The sequence below is a fragment of the Patagioenas fasciata genome, chromosome 5, assembly GCF_037038585.1.
Source record: "Patagioenas fasciata isolate bPatFas1 chromosome 5, bPatFas1.hap1, whole genome shotgun sequence".
Classification (NCBI taxonomy): Eukaryota; Metazoa; Chordata; class Aves; order Columbiformes; family Columbidae; genus Patagioenas; species Patagioenas fasciata.
In genome coordinates this window covers 29688583-29714906 of record NC_092524.1, presented here as the reverse complement: position 1 = coordinate 29714906, position 26324 = coordinate 29688583, and the positions used below count along the sequence as shown (strand labels likewise).

The following is a 26324-nucleotide window of genomic DNA, read 5'->3' as shown; positions in this document are numbered from 1 at the left end:
TATTTGTTTGTTTTTAATGCGGAATTTTCCTTTTGCAGAAAGTTTCAAAATCTGGCCTTCTGTTCCAGTTTGAAAAAAATAACCAATTTTACAGTTCTGGGATTTTCCAGAGAGCAGAAATACTTGTTTCTGGTGGGGGTGAGCTGTCCCCCCAGCAGGGCAGCACAGGGGTGCGAAGGTGGATGGGGGCACAGGAGTGCAGGGCCTTTCACCACCTGCTCCAGCGGGAGCTGCTGGTGCAGCCCGAGTGACCCCACACGGCAAAGCCTGGGGAATGCAGATGCCCAGGTGTGGGTTACAGGTGCGGGCATGCATCAGGGCTGCCGCCACTTGGGCCTGGCCCCAGTGCCAGATGCATGTCTGAGCCTCCCTGGGTCACGTTGTACCAAAATAGTGTCACTGCTCATGGCCCCCATCCCCCCTGTGTGTAGAGCAGCAGCTCCCCTTGCAGCTGAGGGTGCCCACCAGGTGCCAAGCAGGGGCAGGATCTGGCCCCTTCGCTTGATGCTACATCCCCTCTCACTGTCCCTCGGCTTTTGGGGCTGAAGGAGAGAGCGCTGGCTGGAGTTGCAGACTCCACCAGCATCACGTCTGACACCAGGATACACAAAGATGTGTGGTTGAAATGAAAGAGACTGTATTACCTTTTCACTTCAGAGATGATAAAGAGAAGCAGCCTTGGTGTAAAATTGCACTCTCACATCAGGGGTTACCCACACTTTGCCAGGACTGGGGACCCCATCGGCTGAGCAGAGCACAGCCCAGCAGAGAGCTGCTCCTGGGGCAGCTCTTCAGGGGACATGGGGGATAACGTAGGTGCAAGTAGCTGGGAATGGCAGGATGGGAGCGCTGATGCAGGTGAGGAGTGGGGGAAGAGAGAGGTGGTAGTGACAGAGCAAACCCCACAGTCCAGAGCAGAGCATGGGGGAGAATCCTTCCCGCCGTGGAGCAGTGGTTGGAGGTCCAGCTCTGCCAGGTCAGTGACACAAGGGCAGGTTCACCTGCTTCCCAATTAGCCACGTTTACATTTAGCTAACTTTGCATTGCAGTGCCTGAGCAGCAATCACCAGCCTGAAGACATAGCTAAAGCGACTCCTGTTTGAAGAATAGTGTCTGCTTTTAGTTTCAGACCCAAACCCCAAACCAGTCTAACCAGCCGGAATCTAGTTTCAGGTTACACCCTACCTTGGTCTCTGGGTGACTTAGTGGGTGATGATCTCACTCCCAGCACTCCCCAGCCATCTCTCCAGATATCCACACAGGCTGCACCCCCTCTCCCAGCCCTCCCCAAGCCACGGGACCACTGCTGCACCATCTGAGAGCTCTTTGAGCTACTGCCGTCTGGGCAGATGAAAGGGTGTGAGATAGCAGGCATGGGAACAGCACCTGCCCCCTCCACAGGTCATTGCTTCTCAGACACCACTCCCAAGTCAGATAAGACAAACAACTCCTTTTTATTGCAACTTGTATTATCGGAGTGAGCGCACACAAAAAAAAAAAAATAAAATCAAGATGTTAGGTTTATTGCATAGGCCATGATAGGCTGTGGGAAAAACAAAGAGATGGAAAAAATGATAACAGATCACAAAAAGTCATGAAGCAATCTGACCAGCCCCAGGGACACGGAGGCAGATGCTTGTGACAGGGGAAGCGTGCAGTCAGATTGCCAGCAGGCTCTGGGCAGCAGCTTCCTCCCTTCAAGCCCAGACATCAGCCCAATGAGGCAGCTCTCCTGGAGCTGCACTTGAGAGGACCTGAGTTGGGCATGGCTTCACCAGCCTCCCAGAGCCACTCTGCCCTCAGCCCTGAAAGGGTCCTAGCATTTAAACTAAACTCTGTACATCGGTTTATGCTTCTTATACACACACACACACACACACATGTGCACACATGCAAACACACATTCACAGATTTCCTCTCTCTTCAGAGCAGGAGTTCTCCAAGAGCAGCAGGCACCGGGAATTTGGGGATTGATACCAACCCCACAGCCCACAAGGCATACCAGGCACTTCAGAAATAGCAGCTTCTGCCCCCCAACAGAAGTCCCCAGTGCCCAGAGGTACAAGGCTGGATGACAGAGATGCAGCAGTACACAACTGAGGAGCACCCCACTGCAAATAGCCTGCAGAGGAACACACGAGACCTCACTGAGGTGGGGATGTCACATTCTGCCATGGAGTAAGGGATGAACTCTGGACCTCCTGGGACTGGGATCATCCTGCACAGAGAAGGACAGGCCAGCAGGAGCGAGGAAGCCCCAGGGATATCAGCTGGTGGCATCCTGCCCACTCCTGTGCTGCATGCTCTGAGGAGAGCACAGTAAAATCAAAGCTGCAGCAAAGGTCCAACTGAGCAGGAGTTGGGTCCTTCCACCCTGCCCTCATCATCAGTGGGAAAAGTAGGAACATTTCCTTTCATTTCATGTAAGAATAAATAGATATTTTGTCAAGGTGTTTGTGGTCAGGCTGAACACTGGAAAAGCAACCAGAGCAACTCACAGAGAGAAAATGGTGGACATGTACTGTACATAGGTGGCTGTAACACGACAGCCAGACAGAAAAAAATCTAGGTTTGCTTTTCTGCTAAAAAGCAACGCTTAGTGATTAAAGCAAGTATTTCTGTTTCCTTCCCTCTAGAAAACAGGAGTCACTGGAGAGTGTCACAGAGCCCTTGAAACAGGTCTGGACAGCTACATGAATCACACAGCCCTCAAGAGACTCACCACAACCAGGAGGACTGCTGGGAGGCAGGGCCACCTTGCAGAGGACTGTAGAAAAGGGAGAAAAATACAAGACTGAGTGTAAGAAAGTGGCACTGCAAACAAAAAATTGCTGGCTCTGGTGAGCTTGCACAATTCAACAGTGTGAATGCTACACAGATCCATTCCTAGGCTCCTTCGGTAAGTTGAGCGGAGTTGTGCTCCAGGTTTGAGCAGAGAGAAAGATGTAATTCAGAGTTTCACTGGGTTGTTTGAGGTCAGGAAGGGTTAGACATCAGAGAGCATCAAAATGCTCCCAGATCTTCACTTTCCAGAGCAGCCATTTAGCCAAGACAATCACAAACACTAGCACTGCCAAATCATGGCTAGATCTTGGCCTGATGCTACAAATGTCTTCAAAGAGAAAGAGTCCTTCAGGCACAGGCCCGTGTCTGAAAACAGAACTCCAGAAATTTTGGGGACTGTCCCAGTGCTGGGCTGGAGAGAGGCTGTAGGTCAGACTGGTTTGGTGCTACTGCTGTAGAACAGATGCTCAGTGTCCTCCGTGGTGGAGAGGGTTGAGTTGGTAGCAGTGGTTGGCTGACGGCGGCGGCTGTTCCTCTTCCTGTTCTTCAGGAAGAAGTAGCCAATGATCGCCAGGACCACCATGATGGAGATCCCAAGGAGGACAGCAATCACTACCTCAAAGGCACCTGAGGGGGATATAGGAACGCGTTAGAAGGGCTGCTCCATGAGCTCTGATGCAACACGGTCAGGAAGAAGCATATCCAAAAGCCACTGCAGGAGCTGTGCTGGCAAAGAGAAGAGTTGGGCAACAGTTGGCCTGACAGCAGGGTGGTCACTGCACAACTGAGCATAGAAGACAGAAGGCAACCACATGGCATAAGGGTATGCTCAGGGTACAGCCAGCCTGTCTCTCCCTAATTATGGTTCCCATCATTTCCCAGATGCACCACGCCCTCTAAAGGCTATTTGGTGACTTTGGCAGGCTTGGCTGATGCTCCTATGAATATCAAGCTTTTCTGCAGTGCTGGCCTTCCTTCTTATGTCAACAGGGAAGCTAGCAAACATTGGTCACAGAAAGCACCTCCTGGTTAGGATAATGCTGTCAGACTGAGCTACGGTGGACAGGCTGAGTTTGTGGGGAAAAAGCTCGTATAAGTGCTGTGAGCATTTGGTAGAGCCAACTAAACTGCATCATCAGTGGAGACTGTCAAAGAAGAACAGAAATGTATAATTTCAGGAGTTCTCTACTGAAGAAAGAGGCCTTACAGCTCTGTGGTGAAAGGACACTGACCTCAATGTGATATTCTTCTAAGAACTTGTAATCCAATAGCTTTGGTGTTCTTTACAGTTGTAGGCAGGGTGTATAGGGTCATCAGATTTCACCACAGCCTAGCACCCAACATTATTTACATACCCACTTGGACCTTCTTCCTTGCAGAAGTTAGTGGTCCTTATGTGAACCTGGCCCTTAGGAAGAATTTTACTTGACATTTTTTGATGTTGACCAGTGGAGCATTCATGCGAGTTGATGGAAGGAAAATCAGGAGCCTCTGATAGGAGCTACTGAGTCACAGACCAAGGAGAAGTTGGACCATAGATGGACAGTGCACAGAAGTCCCATAAATCCCACATTGCTCCCTCAGCTTCAAAAGCGGGGTGGGAGAAAAGGTTGTTACTTGCAAGGAAAGACAAAGTATTTTTCAAGACAGGGTAAAAGCAACAAGCAAGATCTGTAGGAAAAACTGTTACTCACCTAAGATAGCACTTTGGGACTCAAATGATTCCCATCTCCGGCCAATGGCATCTGCTTCTGAATTGGGAGCAGAGAGGGGGAAAAGGTTTTATAAAGAAGGCTGAGAATGAGGGATAAGACAGGTTTCTGAGGAGCATATTTCCAGAGCTCCAAAGTGACTGAATGCACACAACCTCCCTTCTGGCAGCCATGGTACTGAGTTCTCAGGGCAGAGTAGCTGCATGTGGCACTTCGGAAAAGCAGCAACAGTTTGCCTCCTAAAAGATATGGTTTGGCATAATTGCTTGTGTTCCAGCTGTTGGCCTCCACAGCAACACTACAGAGATTTACAGTGTAAACCTTTCCCTCTTGTTTGTTTAAAACTTCTGCCTAGTAAGTGCCATTGAGGATTTTCTCAATTTCTCCCCTCCCACCTGGGGAGAACTGGAGTCAAGCTAAAAAGTTTGATTCTCTTTAGAGAGGTCATACCACATCTTTGATTAGTTTGTTTTCCTCCTCTGTCCCTTTTTCAATATCAGCTCCCAAAATGTTTTCCAGCCCTGAGAAATAACAGGCTGCTTTGCAGCAAGGTGATGTAGGTACACACTGTTACCTGTGAGCCATTGGTCATGTTGAAGAATGTGCTGTGAGGCATGACCAGGGTTTGAGAGCAAAGCTGCTTTGACTGAAAGCTCCCAAGTCACTGCCTCTTTGGGACCACAGAATTTAATCTGGGAGTAATTTTCATAGTTTGATCAGTAAAAGTTCAGCCCTCACTATGTCTGCTTACTTGTGATGCCTGCACATGATTTCATGCACTCTTCCTCTTCTTCAAAGTTGTTGTTGTTGCCACCACAGCCCCCATAGGTGAAGGGGTCACATTTCTCAGAGAATGGGTTATAGTACCAGCGGGGGATGCTCTCGGTGCACTGTCCAGTATCAGGCAAGTCCACACAGTGACCTGGTAAAGCAAGGGAGAGGTGCTTTAGCCCAGGCAATGCGTTCCCAGAACAACAACATTTTCTGCTCACAACAGAAAAGCACAAGCACCATGGCAGAGCAAATCCATGGCCAGAGCTGTGGCTCTCAGGTCCTCACTGCCCAGTTGCCAGTTGCTCAAATTGGCATTGCCAAGGTGAGATGCCACCTGCCTATAAACCTGACTAGCAATGAGGAAAAAGGAACATCGGAACATGCAGTCATGCTAGACCTTGGATTCATCCCCTGCAGAAATGACCTGTCCTCCTCAGGAGGCAGAAGGGAACATGAAGAGCCTGGACACACAGAAACCATGGTTTAGCTCAGATCTCCTCTACAAGCAAGTTGCGTTTAAGTTGCCTTGGGATATACTCATTTAGTCCAGTGATAGTGCCGCTGTCTACACTAGTACAAACAAGGCAAAGGTATGGGATCATGCACATGATGACTCTTACTGTGCCATTGTTGTGTCCCCCATCCTGCTGTGGTTTGCACTATTTCAAAAAAAGTGCTGCAGGGTTTTGTACAAGCCAAGTACTGTGCCCAACAGGCAACGTGCATGAGATTTGCTTGTGTGGAAAAAGTCTAGGCAGGAGAGTGAAAGCCTGCTAGAAACAGCTGTCCTCAAGGCCAGAGAACAGGCCCTTGCTCACTTCTAGTACAGGGACTACCCAGATGCTACAGCCCTTTTTGGAATTACAAAGCAAAGCAGTTTTATCATGAAACAACAGACTAAAGGAAAGAAACAAAAGCTGATAGATGTCAGCCTAGGTGCTTCAGACAGTACGTACCTTGCTTACGTGTTACATTGATTTTCTGCAGTCTATTGAACTCACGAGCATCTGCAAGAGAAACATTTCATGTTAAAACTTATCTTAGCAGTTGGATAAGAACAGAAAGTACAAAAAAGGATTGAGTTGGCACCTGTAACTTACACTGCACTCATCCCTTGGCAGATGCTAAGTTGTCTAAGCCAGAGTTTGAAGTACTTACATTGTTCACAATACATCTCATCCGATCCATCAGCACAGTCGAGAGTTTCATCACACTCCAGGTAGGCATCAATGCAGCAGCCATCCTTGCATCTGAAGAAGGGGGGTTGACATTTCCCATTGCACACTGCATCAGAAACAGGTCAGATAGCTCATTAACATTCATTCTTTCTCCCTGCCATACAGATGCTCTATGAAGGACTTAAAAGCTGTTAATAGGGCTGACAAACATGAAACAAAGCAGGTTGGTTAAGGTCTGTCTTCAGTGCCACCCTGGACTGAAAAAAACAAGAAAAAAAATTAATCTTATTTATAAAGGAAACATTGCTGTGTTTCCTCTTAAAAAGGAAACACATGAATGGTGGAAGCAAGAGCAAGATACTCAAGGAAGAATGTGGAGACATTGCTCAAGCATGGGGATTAAATTAGGAAGGCCAAAGTGAAACCTACACGCTCGGCTGCGAGAGCCAATGGAGAAGAGTGATTATTTCCCTCTGCCCCAAGTACTGAGTCCTGTGCCCAGTTCTGAGCTCCCCAGTGCACAAAAAGCATTGCCATACTGGAGTGAATCCAGTAGAGGCTCAGCAAGGGGCTGAAGCACAAGACCTAGCTGCAGTTACGAAAAAGATAGAGACAGACTCATTTGGAGCGGCACCGTAAGAGGATGAGAAGCAACAGGTACAAGTTGTAATGAAGGAAAGTGATTTGATATAAGGGAAAAAAAATAACGAGGACCATCAAATACTGGCACAGGTTGTCCAGAGAGACTGTAAAATCTGCTTCATCAGCTATACCCAAAACTGGACTGGATGCAGTCCTAAGCAACCCGATATGACTCAAAGTTGGCCCTGCTTTGAGTGGTGGGTTGGACCAGATGACCTCCAGAGGTAATTTCCAACCTGAATTACCCTATGACATGGAAGTGAAAGGGTAAGTAGAGAGATTAATATCCAGTGCCTCACTTTCCACACTGACTGGGCACTAATCAAGAAGCCACAGGAATGGACATGAGACACTAAGCCTGAGCTCACAGCGGGATTCCACAGTGGCATAGGAGGCTCACCTGGTCGTTGTCGCCCACCAACAGCACCTGAAGAGACATGGGGAAAAATAAAATAAATTTACCACCACAACATTTTGTCAGCTCAAGATCAGCTTTATATTGCCTTCACATCTCACCTAAGAAATGCATAATTTCTGGAAGCAAGCCCTGTACATATTAGGGAGGGGAAACATGAGTGTCCACCACTCAGAGACCCCAGATGAGAGGTACTCATGTGAAGCAGGCCTGGAGAAGCACAGAGGAACCTCCCATCACTAACTAGACCATTCCCAAATGTTCTTTCTTTTCCAAAGCTTTTGCCTCCTCCTTAACATGTGCACCACAAAGAGCCTGGCAGAGGCTCAGCCCATTTATTTGAGGCAGGGCCAAGTCATTCTCAGACTCAGCTAAGAGGGTGCCAAGGGAGAAAATTAACTTCATCTTGGGGGTGAAGCACTTCTGGCTCCCCCACAGCACAATGCTACCCTCTGAATTTAGGTTTCAGATGTGGCATGAAGATTTGGTGAGCATTTCTGCAGCCAAAGACACACCAGGGATGCTGACTGGGGGAGCAGTGCTCCAGGAGCTGGGTCAGACACGTTCGCAGTATAAGACTAGGACTCGCCATTGATAATTAGCCAAGTCTCCTCAGCTCTCTGGGCTCTAACTACCTGCCAGCTGAGAAGCTGCAGTACCTGCCTACAGGGTCATCCCGATCCTGTGACAAAGAGGGGGCTGATGTTGGAGCAGACTCACCTCTGACATTCTTGCAGGTGAGTGTACACTCGTCTTCCCGTAAGTAGTTATTCTTGTTGGGCTTGCAGCCACCAAAAATGAACTCCTCACACTTCTGAAGGCTTGGGTTGTAAAACCAACGTGGAAAAGATCCCCGACACCAACCCACCTTCTTAGGAGTCAAGCAATGCTCTATCAAGGAAGTTAACATAAAAGGCTCTGGTTAGTTTGCTTTGCCTTTGTGTTTACAAAGGAGAAAATCTTCTACAGGGAAATTTGTCAACAGTGTAGACACATGCCTGAAAGATTTATAAAATACTGAGTGATACGGAGAAGGTGAGTAGGGAGTCATCACATATATTTTCTTATATGAAAGGCAGGGTCACAAAATCAAATTAGAAGGCGTCACATCCATAAAACAAGAGGAGCTGCTTCTCTACACAGCATATAGTTAGGCTGTGAAAGTCCTTGCTTCAGGATGTTGCTGCTGTGCAAAGATTATATGAGGTCAAAAAGGGATTAATCCATGGCTATTAAACACAAAGACACCACCTTCTGCTTAAAAAATCCCCCAGCTGCAAATTCCTTGGGCCCTAGCCATGCATAGTAGGGATTTACTGATAGCATGTCATGTTCTTGTACTCATTCCAAAATATCAACCTCTGGACACTGTTGGATGCAGCGTACCAGATTCTGGACAGACCATTAGAGTCACCTGACATGGCTGTTCTTATATTTATATGGTACCTGTGGTAGCAGGAGAAATTCACTGCTTAGCTACTTAGCTACTAGTCAATCATTTGTCCAAGAACTCCCACTCCTAATGCATTTGTAATGCTGAATATTTTGATCATTAAATATGACCATTAAAATAAAACATATAAATAAAGCCAGGGACACTTTGGATGTCATACGGATGGCTCCACCTGTCCTGTGGCTTAAGGGAATTAGGGCCTTCACAGCAAATCAATGGAGCCAACAAGATCTTTCAGGTTCTCCTGTCATACACCCGCAGTTGCACCCCAGGCTTCAGCCACTCTGGTGTCACCCAGCAGAGGGCAATGACATGCAGAGAGGATGGGTTTATTTCAGGCCACCTCTTCTGCAAGAGGATGCAATAACCCTAAAATAGATTGCTATGAATGCAGAGACTTTCCACTACCGGTCAGGTGCAGGCTTTTACTGGGAAAAGTTGACATGCAAGTCTGGTCTCTTGGTTGTGCTCTTTTCCCATCTACCCCTCCGAGAAGAGCACCAGCAATGCCAGAGCAGCACCCAGGCCGGGGGACTCCATCTAGATGTCCATGGGCTCAGGCTCACCTTCAGTCTGCTCAGAATTCAGCACCGTGATGGTGATGTTGGTGAAGTCTTGCTGTTGCGCGGTGTCCGTGACAGTAAGCTGGAAGACGTAAGTCCCCACCTGTAGGTTGGAGATTTCTACCTGGTCTTCTTCGTGCTTCTGAGAATGCAAAAGAAAGGCTTATGCAGAAGAAGGTACATTTAATGAGGGAGTGACTGAAGCCATGCAAGGCCCATGTTCCTGCACTAGGAAGAAGGGAACTTGGCTGGAAACACACAGGTAGAAGTCTCAGAATATCTGAGTGCTATACAATCACCCCAAATCCATGGGCTGGTACCCAGCTGGAATTGCTGAGAGAAAGAATACCACTAAGCTTAATGAGATCTTTCATATTTTGTGCCATTATGAAGGTGCAAATGAAAATAAAAATCTTTGGAGATAAAACCTGCAGGTTTTATTTCACTTTTTTAAAAATAAAACTCATTATTAGTCATTTACTTAGCACATAGGGAATAAGCTAGGTATATTTAAGAACTAGATACTCCTTCATTTTGAATACGACAGGTATATTTAGTTTTAGAGATGAAACAAGTGCCTATTTATTTGCCTGCTGAGAGGTTTCTAAAAGAGAGGGAATTATTTAGTCAGAACAGAAAGCTGTGATATTATTAACACAAACATTTTCCCTATATTTGTTAACAACACCAGTCCTCCGTTTCCATATTATCTGCCTTTTTGGTTGGGTTTCAAGAGAGAGCACAGTGCTGCCATATATCATCTTAATGTAGTTAACACAGCACAATATTAGAGGAATTTACTGATAGCATGTCACGTTGTGGGTTTATCGTTTCTTTTTTTTTCCCTATGAAAGTTGTTTTGGTTGGACTAGGGGGAAGGGGAAAGGAAATGAGCCTTTCCAGAATTCCACAGCCCCTCCGCATGCTAGAGCATTGCTGGTCTTCAAAATCAGCTGTAGGCCTGATGCACTCATTTGCTAATTCTTGCAAAAGGTGCCACAAAAACTTCATGTGAGCTCCAAGGCTTTCCAGAGCATTTTACAGAAGTTTAACAGTAACCATTTGCTCTTCTAATGCCACAATTTGTATTTAACATCTAAGATAGGCAGCGTTCACACCCCAGAGATCTTGGAGACAGTCAGGAGATGTGACTTCTGCTCCAATTCAGATAAAATGGGAGGAGGAACCTGTGCTCTAAAGAGAGGCAAAGTCCAGGAAAAACCCCAGGAAAACAGAAGCAGAGCCTAAGACTGGATTATTCAGAGCCAGAGAAGAAGCAGCAAAGTGGAGCTTGGCAAAACTAAGGGCAGGCCCCTGACTGCACTACAGCAGCATGAAGCAGAGGAAGCTCTTGCACCAGAGCTGCTGCCCTGTGGGTGCTCCCACCCAGGCAGATCAGGTGTTACACAGGAAGCTCTGAGATGGCATCCTGGTGCAGGGAACCCGAGACCTGATGTGGCCAAGAAATACCACGTCCCAGTAGTGCAGGAGTAGGGGGGGGACAACTGCAAGGAGTACTCCATAGCTTTTGGGAACGGCCTCCTGGGTGAACTGGCTCAAGGAAGGAAGGACAAGGTGATGTCTAAGTCAGTGGCTGCAAGAACCCAACCTAGTGCAGACCACAGGTGACACTGAGCAAGCTGCTTGCTTCCTGCAGTTCCCTACCTTCATCTCCACGGAGGGGTCACCGAGGACTTGTTTCCATTCGTAGCTGACTATCCCTCGATCATCTGTGCTCTCTGTCCCTCTCAGAATCACTGGTTCCCCTGGCTGTACCCTCATGTCCATGCCAGTCCGAGCTATTGGAGGATGGTCATCTGCAGAAGGAAAGCAGAATAAGGCTTGGGTAAGAGACTAAAGAGTCCAGCCCTTGTCTCTATTACAGTCAGACAAGGGAGGGGGTTTCTTCCATGTTACATCAATACAGATTTCAGCCACTAAAAGGACAACACTTTCATACAGCTGTGCTTCTTGCAGCCTAAGAAAGCAACAAGCAATCAGTACTGTCACTACTGTCCTCACTAATTTGATAACTCCACAACCCACTCAGGCAGTGCCAGTTGGCTCCCCAGCCACTTCTGGCTACAGTACCCACTGTGAGAGGGTGTCCCTGTGGCTACAGCTCTTGTGCTCCTGGCTGTCAGGCCACATCCTCACAAAACAGCACAGAGCAATCTCCACCCTTCACTTAGGGAGCTGCCCTGATGTGGGTGTTGAAGAATGTGGAACTGATTCTCATCATTCCTACAACAATCTCTAAGCACTATCTGAGTATATTGAACCAGAGCTATGCAATGTGGGATTTGGATGGGAAATATCCCTCTTGCACCTCATCTTTCATCCCACACTCTGACACGTGTGCCTTAATAAACACACACAAATGCCATTCGTGAGATCATTGTTTTTGTGCCATTCCAATGATTAGCTTACTAGCAGTCTCCACCAGCCATTAAATACTTTTCCAGTCTGTAAGCGTACGAGATGAAAACTGATCCCTGCCCGTGCCAGCAAGAACAGCCTATACAATCATAGAATATCTTAAGTTGGAAGGGACTCATAGAGATCATCAAGTCCAATTTCTGCTCCTCGCAGGACTACCTAAAACTAAACCATATGACTAAGAGCATCATCCAGATGCTCCTTGAACTTGGTCAGGTTTGCTTCTGTGACCACTTCCCTGGAGAGCCTGTTCCAGGGACCAATCACCCTCTCAGTGAAGAACCTTTTCCTAATGCCCAATCTGAACTTCCCCTGATGCTTCATGACTCATTGAGTCTCACTTAGAACTCCTTTTGGCTTGAATGTCTCTGATCGCAGGCTTCCCACACAGCTCAGCCCGCAAAGCTCCACCTGGTAGTGCCTGTACCAAGTCCAAGACTCAATGTTCAAGTTCAACCTGAGTCTTTTGTAAAGGCATTGATTGTCATTTATAAGCTAGATATAAATCAGTCTACCATTATGCTGTTATATTGCCTGTGACTGAAGGGGATTAGTGCCCAAACCTCTTGGAAAACTACTCCATCAGCTAATTCCTTCTGTTGTAGACTTGCTCCTAATATCCTGTTTGTTTCTTGATTCAGGCCTCTGCTGCTCACTCTTGCTAGACCCTGCTGAAGGGATCCTAATATCAGGTATATATATGAACAAACCTGACATTTAAAATACACTATTTTTTATTTCTTTCATCACTAAATTCAGTAGGATGGAGGGCTTCGCAACACATATCCCAGATCGGTAACCACACATCCATCCAGAATCTTCTATTTGCTAGTACCTTCTGCCAAATGAAGACACATTCATTCTATCCTGCTCTTACAAATGTTGCTGCTACTGGAAAGTCACAGGTGAAATAAACCTCCCCTTGTTTATACATTTGAGCATTGTCCTCAGGCTGTTCAGCTGCAGAACTGGGGAGGGTATGTGCATACCAGCCCTCCAAGGTCTCCAGCCACAGCCCTGCACCTCACCTCCCACAGCACTGGGCTGACCGGGCTGCAGTTCTCCTATATGAGAAGAGGTCAGCTACTTCCAACTTGTGCAGCTTCAGAGCTTCTGGTTACATTTACTGCACCAGCCTGTGTGCTCTCTGCAGTCTGTCACTGATTTTATCTTTTATTCCATCTTTTCATGTACGTATTAGGTGGGAATAGTACAGGATCAAGCTCGTGTTGTTGAGCTTGATCCAATCACCCAAATAGGCAGAGGGTACCCAGCTGGACTGGAAGAGGCCAAGACGACAACGCCTACATCACAAGCAGAGGTGCCCACCTTGGTGTCCTTTCAGCTTTGGGTGAGGTGTAGCTCCCTCCTGCCCCTTCTTAAGGGCTGCAGCCCAGGGTGATAGTTCTTGTCTCAATCAGGCACAAAGACACTAAGCAGGGCCAAGAGAGCCTGGAGCAGGGCCAGCAGAACAAATAAAGGAGTTTGGCTCTACTTTCAAGCTGTCTTGCCATGAGAAAATTCATAGGTGAAAGCAATGACTGGAGCTGGCAGCACCTTTGAATCCAAACAGGTAAAAACAGCCCCACAACCACCTTTTACACAACACTAGAAGCCCTGGAAAGAGGGCACATTCCTGCTGTTCCTCCCAAGCAAACACCATGACCCTGCCAGGGAGAAGTGCAGCCTGCTCTCTGCTGCCAGGGTGAGCTCAGCAGGTGGATGCAATTGCACAAGGCAGAGACCAGTTCTTCAGCACTGTGGAAGCTGGTCATTAATTCACAACAACTCCAAATCACGTTTTCTTTGTCATTTTTAACCATGTATACCTAAAAAAAAATAAAAATAAAAATTGTGGGCCACGTATTTCTCTACAAGACAATTTAGTTACTTTGGGTTGTGGATTGCACGGCGAAGTAAAAGGTTGGTTCTGATCAATGGGTCAGCAACCTTTCCAGATGCAGTCTCCAATTAGCCAAATTCCCCGACTCTCTTTACCTTCAGAAAAACAGAGTATTTGCTTATGTGCAGTGACTGCCACGTGACTCCCACTAGAAATGATCCTTCATTTTAAAGTCTTCCCATTTTCTCCTTAGGACATCTGAAAGCTCAGTGACTTTGGAGCATTCCTGCCATACTGACTAGATGAAGCCTTCAGTGGCAATGCGGTTGTTCTCTACCTGAGCTTCATAACCAAGTGCTGCCTGAGTCAGAGTGAGTATCAACAAACTGCTCCTAGAAGGGAGATTCTCCACTCAGTTTGCTTCGCTCTGAAAGTCTGTTTGAAAAATGAAAGTTACCTTTGCTATAATGCCCTTTTGAATATGAAAAGCTTCTGCTGTAAAACTCCGTAATTAACAGGGAGATTAAAGCTTTATGATGCTGTTCTGTGTCGTGCTCTTTACTGTGGAGCATGTTCTCTTGGAGCCACATCATTAAGTGACAACTTCAGTTTCCATTTATAAAATGCATCAGAAGGTGAAATATCTTTATGATCCTGGAGAAAAGCTTCATAGTGTAAATCCAAAATGCTTAAAACCAAATTTATTTGGCTCACAGTACAGTCATGCTCAGTCCTGGTTTTTTGCTTTTTTAAAAAATTCATGTCATTTTAAGGCTTATGCAGTCAGTGGTTTGTCTGGCTTCACCTCTAACAATGAGTAATCTTGAACCGAAGTTGATGAGGGAACAGGAATCTAAAAGATAGTAAATACCTACAAGGGTTGCAGAAGTAAGCATCTAGGTGGGAGGAGAGACCCCGCTAGGGACCTCACTATCTGAACATGCTGGCGCCAGTGAAATCCTGTAGCAGAAAGTGCGTGCAGACCTCCTAGTTCGGGGACTTCTCTTGGAGCTCAGATATTAGCTCTTGCCCTCGAGACACAAATTCACAGAAAACCAGATTTCCTCCATTCCAGCACTCACGCAGATTCACCCTGAATACCTGAGACTATAAAGCAACACTTGAAAATACCTTAGAATGATTTGGGGTTGCCACTAGAAAGAGCTGGAAAGCTTTCTCATGGTCACCAAGGAGCTCTTACAGCCACTGTTGACTGGCATCCAGGAGCAGCTCACAAACAAGAGGGGCATGGTTTGTGCTGGGGACACTGAGGCACTGCGAAGGGAAGGACCTCCCTGGGGACAAAAGCCACTGCTTAAAGCTACTGGGCAGGCCAGTAGCAGAAACAGGAGAAGAAATGAGGCCACCCAAATTCCGTCATCCATGAGACACACAGCCTTCGCAACTCGGGAGATTTCAGGCTCCAGAACCCAGCTGAGCCTGCCTGCTGTCAAAGCCAGTGGGCAGAGGCGGGCAGCGGTGCAGCTGCTAAAGCTCTGTTCTTCTCTCCCCGCAAGCACTAGCTAAAGCTCTGCTCTTGCGTGGCTTCCAGGGAAGTCATTCAAATGTGAGGGTTTATTTAAATCTTGCCCATCAACACTAGAAAATGCTCCATTGTAGCAAGCAAAGGTAATGAAGGATGCTGCTGCTGCCACAATGTGAATTTGCTTGAGGAGGGGGAGGGAGGGAAAGGAACAAAGCAATGCAACATAGTGCCTGGACAAAGAGAAGTACAGGCTCTTTCTGTAGGGATTCATCTCAGGTAAGCAGCAAATACAGTCATGATAAAGCCATATAGCTTTCTGACAACTCATGCAGAGCTAAGCAGCTTTCAGCATTAACTTCTAGAGGTTTCTATAGTGGCTTGTAAGATGGGCACACAGCAAGTCAACTTAACCTCTCTAAAACAATGCAGCATGACTGACCGGATTATATTTTCAGAATCATGCAATCTGCTGCTGCCACCAGCTTCCTTCCATCCTTCCTCAGGGTGTGGAAAACCAGTATGCTTTGCTTTAGCAGGCAGAGGGGAAGACTCTCCCATAGGTCTTTGTGCCATTTTAGTAAAGATTAGTTTGTTCCTCCAGTCTCCTTAAATAGCTCCAAAGACAAGACACGAGGCAGCCACAACATGTGGGACTTCAGCAAATCCTGTGTGACAAACAGTAATTTCACAGCAAGTGGAGTGGAAGCCGCTCATCACCTGCACTGAGCAGGGAGCTGGGCCAGTTGGTCTCCAAGGCCCATTCCAGTGTGCATCAGCCTCTGAATTGCGGCATGGGCACGGAACGTGCAATTCCCCCTCTCTTGGCCTGAGCTGGGCACTGGAGGACGAGCAGCTGGCTCTGGGCTGAGCAGCACCAGCCAGAGGGACACCAGTGACTGGACTTCACTCAGCCCCAGACAGGATCCCAGTACCACTCATTTTAGGTGCACTATGCCCACAGAACTGAAACCAGAGCTGGACCAAACATTTGAAGAGGGGTGAGCTTCAAACCAAAGTTTTAACCTGCAGATCTCTCTCCACAGTGGGGCAGGAGCAGACACATCCTGAGGCCTCTGGTTCCCCAGCGCTTCCTGTCTTCCACTCACAAGCCCTGAATTCAACAGGAGGAGGAGAGTGTTCCTGAGCATTTCACAACCACCACAAAAGCTTCAGTTCAAGAAATGGACAAAGGTTCAGGGAGGTTATTTTCCAGTTTCACACCCAGAACTGGTTTGCCTAGACCAGAATAAACTCGGCGTAGTTACTTAAACACTTGGCTCCATTATTACCAATAAAGTGCGTGGTGAGCCTGCCCCTCCCGAATGAGCCAGGCAGAAAACTCGCACCAAAGTTCAGTCTGGGGAATCATTTAAGAGGATAGTGCCTTTTAACAATAAGATCAGAGACTTCGGGCTGTACGTCAGCTGGAACAGGCAAGAGACAGAGCCACCCTGTTGTCAGCAGCTTATAAAGGACTCAGAAATGCTTATGATCCAAAATACTGAAAATATACTCAGATAATGTGCAGAAGCTAGATTTCAGCTGCATTCATTTGTGCCTGTACCCACAGGTTTTTCTGAAGTCATAACATAGAAAGAGTGGCTGCAGTGGGTCAGAGCAAGGGTGCCTTTGCCCCTGTGTTCAGCTGCCAACAGTCTCGCTGTGGATGCTCAAGCAAAGAGCAAGAACAGCGCAAGCATATGCAGTGCTTCCCCTGTAATACTCTCCCAGCTTTCAGCTGCTTCCATCAGGCTCCAGAAACACTTTGCCCACTCGGCAGCCCCTAGCAGTGCTGTCTCTTTCAAGTGTTATCTAGTCTCCTCCTGAATATATATAAAAATCTTAATTCAACAGGTCTGCTCCCTGTAGTAGCAGTGTGCGTCTTGCAACATGTGGGGTTTTTGTTTAGTGTCACCCACTGGGATCACTAAATACACATTTCACTATTCACTAGATAAAAACATGCTTTTAATTCTCATTATTGCAGAGGATGTCTGAAGATTGCCACATGGGCATACCCTAAGGGCTCCTAGGACACCTGACAGCAGCACATAAAGGAAAGGGATGGATGATAAAGCAGCATATAAAGTTCCTGTAGAGCCAGTCTCAGGGGCCAGACTCCAGAGCAGTCACATTTTAACAGCAATAAAGCACAACAGCAGGAAGACAAGATAGTTTTGTCTCCAGTGCAAAACCTGGGCCAGGATTTTTTGGAAGGAAAACCTGACATGCCAGAAACAGCTTCCTTAACCCTTATTTCACCCGGACTTTTCAGGCATCCTCAAAAGGTCCAGAAGCAAAAATGCTGTAAAGCTTCCTCATGCTGCTAGGTGGACACACTCAGTGCCCAGCGGCTCATTTGGCCTCCTGCACTTTCACACCCTTCCCCTCTCCCCCTCACTGACAGCAAGGCACCCACCTTCCCGGCCAGCCAGGCCCATCCTCCTGCATGGACTCACTTCCAGCATCATGGCTGGAGGGGCTTGAGCTTTTATTTTGGATTTTTTTTGTTTGGATCTGAACGAAAATCGAAATCTGCATTCTCATGTGTCTCATCAGCTGCTTTGGGGAGGAGGGCCCAGCTCATATGGTCAGATTTAGCCCTTGTTATTATTTGCTATTTCTCCGGTAAAACAACACATTTTCACTCTGGATTAACAAATAGTAATAGTCTTTTGTATGTTTTCCTGTCAGCGCTCCAATGTCATTCAAGGTGATTCAGAAAGCTTTTGGTACCAATCAAAGACAGCGCCTAAAAAATTCAGGAGAGGAGGGAACCTCATTTCCCATGGAAGCACAGCATGAACATTGCAGCCAGATCCAGACACAAAGCAGCAAACTTCCCAGTGTCTGCCTCTACATCTGGAGACCCTCCTGGCACCCTGTGCCCTCTGGAGTGCAAACAAAGGGTGTAGAAGGGACCAAGCCCTTCCTACACTGACATATTGGTGTCTGGGATGCTCCAGCTGGGTGCCATGAAGTGGCAAACACAGCACTGCTGGTGGCACAGAAAGCTCAGTGACCCAGGGACGCTTCCTAGAGACCTGCACACTTGCAGTGCCAGACCCTGCGAGAAGCCCAGGGAGGAGGGGGGCTGCAGTCTCCTTATGTGGGGCACTGGTCCACTGAATTACTCAACAGTACATTGTATTTTAATGTAATCTTGTGAAATCAGGATGTATTGGAGACGATGCATTCCCTTTTCCTCCTACAACAATGTGTGTAGGAGTTCAGACAGCTGCCAGCATGCCACCTCCAGTTCTGCAGATGTGGCCTTCAGTTCCTCACTAACTTCAGCTCCTGTGGAAAGGATTTTGGGCCTGGAATGGAGACATAGGACAACTACTGCAACAGTGAGATATTTACCAGAAGGCCCTAAAATGGGGTGGGAAGTGACAAGCAGGGACCAAGGACAGGAGAACCACTCTGCCACATTGCTGCTCAAACCAGCAACATCCAAGGACTGCTCCAGAGGAGCCATATCCTTCTCTGAAACCCCCACACTGGTACTGGATGGATGAAAGTAGTCAGTCTGGGGCTTGGTGCCATTTCACACCTCCAGCATCTACAAGGCTCACAGGCTGGCACATCTCAGCAGAAGATCTAAGTCCTGTTCAGCTCATGTGGTCCGCCTAAGCCCATCTGGCTGCTCCTCTTGTCATCTTTGCTGATCCTTTCCATCCCTGCCACAGCTGGGCTGAGAGGAGGCATGAGGAGTATGATCTGTACAGATATCCCCTAACAGCCCTGCCCATGCATTAACATATAATAAACTAGTTATGGTTGCTAAAGCCCCAGCCAGGCTAGAGACGTCCTGGCCTCATTAGGCTTCCTTCAAAACACAGAAGAAGGAGACAAAAGGAAGAATTGCCATGTTTTCAGTGTTTCTGAACACACTGCCTTTGTAGATGGCAGAGCGTGTGGCAAGCAGCCAGCTCCAGATTAGTTTGTTTGTTTGTTTTGCACCTGGTTTTCTGCATCCAGGTGCAATCTTTCAGATCAGGGAACCAGGGATTAGGGAAGAGAAACCAACCTCCAGAAGAGAGTTTTCTAATCAGCCCCCTCACAGCTTCTCCCTCTCCGTCCCTCAGCAGCAAGAACCAGCCCCAACAAGCAGAATGATCCTGAGACACCTCACCGTCCAGGCTGCTGCTCACAAGATTCAGGCTGTGACAAAATGAAAGGTAAGTGGATTGAGTCCTGCCTCCAGCCCCTGAGCAATTAAGAGATTAATGCAGCCCTTTAAAACACGGTGATGTGTAGATTTTTAGAGGATTTCACTTTCCAACCTCAAAGGCCTAGGGGGAGGGAGAAGAAAAACAATACCTTTTTCTCTGTTGTCAAGTATCAAAAACTCAGGCTGTATTTGGTAAATGCTTGCTCCACCCACTTCAAATAGGTGTACCCTCTCTGTGTACTTATAGGTAAACTGAGGCACAGATCTTAAGTGAGTTCATCAAAGTTAGAGAAAACCTTTGTGGTAGAGGTGCATATAGAAACCCCATATTTAACACCGCTTTATCCTGACCATTTTGCACCACAGCTGCAGAAATTATGGCTGCAGGAGCTGGCTCTAGTGGCCATTAGTGCTCTTCCAGCCCTGGTTTGCACAGATCCATTATGGGCACCTTACCACTAGATCCATGATTCTGCATTGCCAGGTAGGAATCGTACACGTCCTTCCTCAAGAAGTTGAGAAAGCCGATCTTCCTGGCAAACCTGCAGACAAAAGCCTGCTCGTAGAGGCAGTTGAGGAGAAAGCAGCCCTGGATGTGGTCTTCCTCTGTGCCTGGGACCAGCTCCACAAGAGCCAGGTTACAAGCGAAGTCCTTACAGCAGGCTCTCATGCAGTCCCTGCTCCGTTGGACCACGGGGGACGACAAGAAGGTGGCTCCGTTCTGGACAGAGGCGTCTGTATCCAGCACCAAATCTGGCACCCCTGCTGTAAAGTCCTCCAGGCACATTTCACCGAAGGGTTTTTCCTTGTTTCCTTCACCAAAGTCCACCACCAGCACCAAGGAGACCCAGAGCACAAACCATGGACCCGGACTCTCTCTGGCCATCTTGGTGCCCCAATCCTCGCTGCCTTAAGACCTTATTTCTTTCCTAAAGGAAGGGAGAAGATAGATGAAGCTAAGAGGGATGGTGTCCAGGTGCATGCCACCCCTGGAGTGCGACCTTAGCTGTGCTCTGGATCCCCGTTCACCCCAGGGGTGGCGAGTGTGTCCCCTCACCCTGCAACTCGTCCCCAGGAATGCGCTCTCAGCCGCTCACCTGGGTAGTATCCGGTGAAATTGATGCTGGGAACGGGGTATCCCCCTCGTCCCCCGCCCTGGTGCCTTCACCCTTCAGGTGTGCTTTCAGCTGCGTCCAGCGGAGACAAAGGCACAGAGAGTGCAGGAAGTGAAAACCAACTCCCTCAGAGAGGAGGGGAGAAAGAAATCAAGTCACTCACCTGCATGATCAGTTGCGTAAGAGGAAGGGGAGGAGAGCCGGGCTGATACCATCTTCCACTCCTCCGGCAAAGGGAGCAAAGGCTCCCTCTCCATGGGAGCCCAGGGCAGCACTGTTGCTCACGCAGGTGCAAGGGCTCCCACTCGGATGAGCATCCTACCGGCCGGGTGTTTGCCGTATCCCCGTGCTTAGGATACTCCGAAGGAACTGAAAGCTGGGGAGCACAGGTCTGTGTCCTCCAGTGGCAGCGCTCAAACTCTGGCATGGCCAGCTGTGTGGCACGGAGCACCATTAGCCCCGGTCTTGCTAACCTGCATGAGTCAACTTCACAGCCGCATCTACAGCACCCGCTGCCATTGTTGCTGCAAGAGGTTTTGTGCTCAGTGCAGGCAACTCGAAATCATGAGTTCCCTGTTCTTGGGACACAACATTCCTGAGTGAAAGCACTTGGGAGTGTACCTGGAAGCTGCCTGCATGGAAGGAGCCCTGGCACAGCAGCAGTGAAAACTTATAGTAATGATGCCCCTACTGATGAGAAACATTTCACTATTCTCCTCAGTCTTGTATAGAGCAGTCGCAGTCTATGTATAGAGCCCTCGCCTCCCAGGACGATGCTGTTTGGGGCCACAAAGGCTGCCTGCAACAACTTGCACATATTTTCTACCTTCCTGATTCTACTTGCAGACCCCTGATCAAATTCCTCTGTTCAACAGACACACCAGTGTCATCCACCTCCTTTGTCTGTAAATAGTCCTAAAGCCCCTGGGTAAACTGTTCTTATCCTTCTGTCTTAGTCCTTAGAGGAGTGGGGAGTGCTTGTAATTTGCTTGGACATGATTTGTGATGAAATATTGCATCACTTAAAACAACAGCAGCAAATGTGAGATGATATTGAGTGGTGTATCTTCAAAAAGAGTTTGTGTGCAGCAGCCATGTCTTGAAGAGCACCTGGCTTTGCAGTTTTGAGAAACATTCTGGTGTCCAGTGTTTCAATTCCTGCTGCTTTTTTCTGTACCTCTGATCCAGCCTCATGTGTCCTCATGGGATCTATTGAGAGTCCTTATACACGTTTCCCTCTCCTGGCTGTCACAAACACTACGGGAACATAATGTGGGAATATTAATTTTCAGTCTCTCGTGACTTTCTATGGCCTGATGCTAACATTTGTGTATAATATTGACTTTTGTTTAGAAAACAGACTTGCTTTGATCTGGCTATGGTATTGTATTATTTAAAAAAAAAAAAAAAATACAGGCAAAGCCTAAACCGTGAAAATAGATGGTAGGGCATCAGGAAATGTGCAGGTTTGCAGAGCAGAGATGTTTGGTTTTCATATTGGCTCTACAGATCTTTGTCAAAGCAGCATGGGTGCTCCACTCCGCACTCAGACCCAGTTCTATACCAGGTGTTTGGGACCTGTCTGTAGACTGTGCCAGCAGTAAAGCAAGAGCCATCCTTGCTGGCCTTCATGTCTTTTAAACACATGCAGGACAAATAAAACAATCACAAGCTTGTCTTCTTCTTCTGCACTACCTCACACTCTGCTGGAGGGAGTCTCTCTTGTATTCAACTTGGAGGAGATGTTTTTCCCTGAATATTTAAAAGCTTCATTCTGGATCTGAGTGAGACTCAGTGCAGTTCCTGAACACAGAAGCATGCTGCTCAGGAACATGTAAACCCCATGCCTTTTGCAAACCAGTGACTGTGCTTGGATCTCTGCACTGGCAGGACTGCCCTAAACAGCCTGGTTTGGTATTTTTGTCTAACTGGCAATAATCCAATCTTCCTCAACAGTCCTGTTGTGTTACAAAACCTCTGTCAAGGGTTTCCCATGAACCTGAAGGACATGACGTCTCTTCTGCTTGTGCCAAGTAACAGAACTCCTACAAACATAGAGCTGGGAGGATTTCTGGATTGGTATCTCTAGCTTCTTTTTTTTTTTTTTTAAACATTTATGAAGGGGTGAGCCCCTCACAGCCTGAGCAATCCCAGTCTTAAGAGTAGGAGGTTTTAACCACTTTTGCTCTCAGCAGAAGGCTGTGCAGGCATCCTACTGCAAGGTTTTCTGCTGCTCACCCTAAGTGCATTTACAGTTAGTTTATATTCAGTTTTCTTGTGCAGTATTGTCCTTTAATGTCAAAAGCTTCACTCCTTCTGTCTTTTCCAGTTGTATTTATTTTAGTGAAATCATATCCTCAGTCCTCAATCTGGTAGTGCAAGGAAGCCATAATCTTGCAATTACTTATTTTATGGTAGAGTCTCCATTTCCCTTCTGTTATCCTAATGGCCTTTTTTCTGCACATTTTCCAGTTTCAGGGTTTTTTTAGTTATTAAACATGTGCTACAGAATTCTACGCCACAGTCTAAAGAACACATCACCATTACGAAGTATTTAATCTTCTCTCTCTCTGCTGGAAATACATTTCTGAATACATCTTGGCATCATATTAGTATCATTCATAGGCTTACTGCAGAGCCTTCTTATGAACAGTACATGTGTTTATGGATCTTGGTCTTGTTCTCTCTGCCATTTTCAGCTGATCAGTCCCCAACTAATATTTTTGTCACAATTTCCTAAGTATGTGATCTTAGTTTTTGTTTTCTTTATATTCTTAAATTGGACCCATTTTTTTCTGCTTGGCAGATTGGTCTGGGTTGTTTGTTTGACTTGTCAACATCACATTTTTGGTACTCCACTATAGGAGGGATGCAACCCACCTCTGTGCCAGCAGCACAGTTTCTAAATATGCTTAGTTTCTTTTGGAGAGGTTCAGTAATGAAAAATCATAATTGAGATGAGTCCAAGATCAAGGATGTCAACTAGCAGCATTTCTTTGCAGCAGTGCTTTTCCTTCAAACTCAGCAACCTATTCCTTGCCTCCTAACCTAGATATCCCATCGCAACCCTCCTCTTCTGCCAAATGGATAAGTTCTCGTGACTTCAATCGAACCATGTGTTATTTGTGTTAGTACGAAGGGAAAGTAGGGTGTGTGGTTTTTATGACTTGGGAGTGTTTTCTAAGGGGTCCTGAAAGAGTGAGTCATTGTCAACATTTGTCTGTCTTCGAGAAGTGTCTGCTTTCAGTCAGTCCTGCAATAACTATTCAGGAGGTGACTCAGAAAGGGTAGACTGCACTGTAGTATAATATTTGACTAAGATTATAAGAGCTTTTAGACACGCATGGCTTGTAACAAACTTGCTGCAGGACCCTGCATCACCCACCTTCTTGTGACTGCTATGGACACCCCAGTGCTCATCAGTAGGTGGATGCTCACCCTCCAGAAGTGACCCCAACAGGCAGACAAACAGGTCCAGGTCCCCTTTGTGCCGCTGTGCAGCCCAGCTCTGTGGCATTACCCCCTGCAGCCACCTCCTGACAGCAGCTTGTCCCACGGGCTGCTGCAGACAAATCCATTCTGTTGTGCCTGGGAACCGCTCCATGTGTAATTAGCACTTGGGAGACGGGTTTGCTTGCTTGCTTGTTTTGTTGTGTTTGCCTCAGGTTAAACCTCCTAGTGTGGTTTAGGGGTGAGACCCAGATGCAAGTGACGGCACAAAGATGTGGCAAAGAAAGGAGACGGGGAGGGAGCTCATCAGGCTATGACTAACCCCAGGTCCTGTGGAACGGAGCCAGGGAAAGGATGACAGGCTGCTGAGTCCTCCCGAGAGCCATTCCCACCACACTGAGGGCAGCTTTGGGGAAGGGCGGCACAATGAGAATATATTGTTTCATTGGAGAAGTTCTTGTCTACAGTCCTGCATGGCACCAGTTTTTATTTCAATCTTGCTGGTCAAGGTAAACACTGAGAAAGGAAAGAGGGAAAATAGTGTCTAGATACACTGAGAAATTATCAGCATTTTTGTCTTGTCTATGCCAGGCTTTTACAGGGACATATGTATGGAAATGGCTCCTCTTGTGAAGCACAGCACCTTCAATTTGCAGGAACTAGAATAAACTTAACATTTCCTATTGATGTCCCCATAGGCAACCGGAGCTGTTCCTTACAGTGCCTGTGAGTGGAACATGATCAGCTGTGAGGTTCCCCACAGCCCCTCCTCTGTCTTTTCCTACAGTGACTGCATCCTTGGAAACCTTCTGACTTTCAGCACCTCCAGGCCAGCTGCCAGTGCCTCCTGTGAAAAGCTGCTCTCTCCTCTGTTTGTACATGGTTATTTCCCTGCAGGTGTGAGCTGTGTAGTCCCTGCAAGTATAATTGCATTCTTTCAAGGGGATTGGGTCACAGTAAACTTCTTGGTGCAAGACCTATGCAGATGGCCTCTGCAAGCCTGAACTGTTGAAAGCAGGTTGGAAAACAAGGAGGATCTTCATCTATTCAGCCAGTGTCTCTCTGGTCTCCAACTCTATCACTGAAGGACTTGTTGAAACCTCTGTGCCACATGAAAACACCAATAATGCTTTCAGTGCTGCACACCTCTTTCTGTAGAGAAACAGCAAAGCAACACAAGAGGGAGGGCAACAAAACAACATGGAACTGCTTTCAAAGATCCGCAAATAATCAGTTTGGCATCTTATTCAAGTTGTCAGCTTCACCTAAGTATTCAGTTGTTGGGGGTGAGGCTTCCTCCTCAGTGGAGGTGCTTACTCATCCCACTACCTACAGGATGTCTGAGGGTGGACACAGATAAGCAGAACTGACTGCTTAAATAAGAAGGGAGTCCAGGATTAACTACTCCTTTGGTGTACCAAAGCAGTAAGTACAACTATTTCTCATTTACTCTTTTCAGTTGCTGATGAGCCTTCGTGCTTCACTTGAATGCCAGTAACAGAGGCAGGAGGGCAGGCAGGCAGGCCAGCTCATCTGACCTCACATCTTGGTTGCTGAGACCTGTGTATTTTTTTCTGAGGCGGTGCCAAATAGTGCAATTTTGAGTTGATCAGTTAAATACTAAGTTGGGAAATGTTTTCCTCTCTCTCTTTCGGCATTCTTCCTTCTCACTGCCATTTCACTGCCGTAAGAAAGGCGAGACTTCTGGGGAAGAGGGGTGACTGATTACCAATGGCCTGAGGTTGTACAGGCACCTCTCTGCCTGCTGATGGGAAGGGAGCAGTACTGCCCAGGTGAGAGGTGGGAACTGTGTGAGCTGGAAGCGCCTGGCTGCTTCCTTAACTTTCCAGGAGTGGAAAGCAAGAGGAGATGACATGCTCTCCCTCTTCTTGCTAGACCTCTGGGGCAGCCTTTTTGGTTTCCACACTCCAGTGGAGACATTGGAGGATGAGGGAAGTGGATGAGGGAGGTCAGGGTGCTGGGTGTACCAGGACTGCTCACTCAGGCCTCTGGACTTTTTAAATCTCCAGCCAGCCCTGGCTACATTTTATGATCTGCACAACTTATTTCTGTGCCTGTTCCTGCTCACAGGAGGATGCAGAACCACTTTACCTTGTGGTGTCAACATAGTATTGATAGTCGCCTCTCCTGTCTTCCCTGGTTTAATTTATGTTAACTACCACATTTGCAACGACAGATAAAGTTATTATTTTCTAAAGCAGGTGGAGTGTGGCTTCTGGCTGCCTTGAAGGGAAACGTTCCTCTGTAGGCTGGGACGCAAGGGAGAGAGGCC

The 26324-nt window shown here is 47.3% G+C and overlaps 1 protein-coding gene across 1 annotated transcript; it reads right to left on the bottom strand.

The window, feature by feature from the left end:
* Window positions 1-1502: 1502 nt before the first annotated feature.
* Window positions 1503-20705, bottom strand: SPINT1 (serine peptidase inhibitor, Kunitz type 1). The gene is made up of 11 exons (XM_065839236.2): window positions 20564-20705; window positions 19923-20395; window positions 11187-11338; window positions 9525-9663; window positions 8226-8396; window positions 7491-7517; window positions 6429-6554; window positions 6227-6277; window positions 5248-5418; window positions 4479-4535; window positions 1503-3411 (listed from the first exon to the last, which is right to left on the bottom strand). Exons 2-11 carry the CDS (start codon window positions 20350-20352, stop codon window positions 3215-3217), a joined length of 1521 nt encoding a protein of 506 aa, XP_065695308.1. The 5' UTR covers window positions 20353-20395; window positions 20564-20705; the 3' UTR covers window positions 1503-3214.
* Window positions 20706-26324: the final 5619 nt, after the last annotated feature.

Excerpts from the sequence above, each read along its gene's own strand:
- SPINT1 (XM_065839236.2), bottom strand. The coding sequence starts at position 20,352 with ATGGCCAGAGAGAGTCCGGGTCCATGGTTTGTGCTCTGGGTCTCCTTG. Across the intron at positions 6,555-7,490 it reads TGGTGGGCGACAACGACCAG|TGTGCAATGGGAAATGTCAA; the intron begins GTGAGCCTCCTA and ends TTTCTGATGCAG. Across the intron at positions 6,278-6,428 it reads TGAGATGTATTGTGAACAAT|ATGCTCGTGAGTTCAATAGA; the intron begins GTAAGTACTTCA and ends TTTCTCTTGCAG.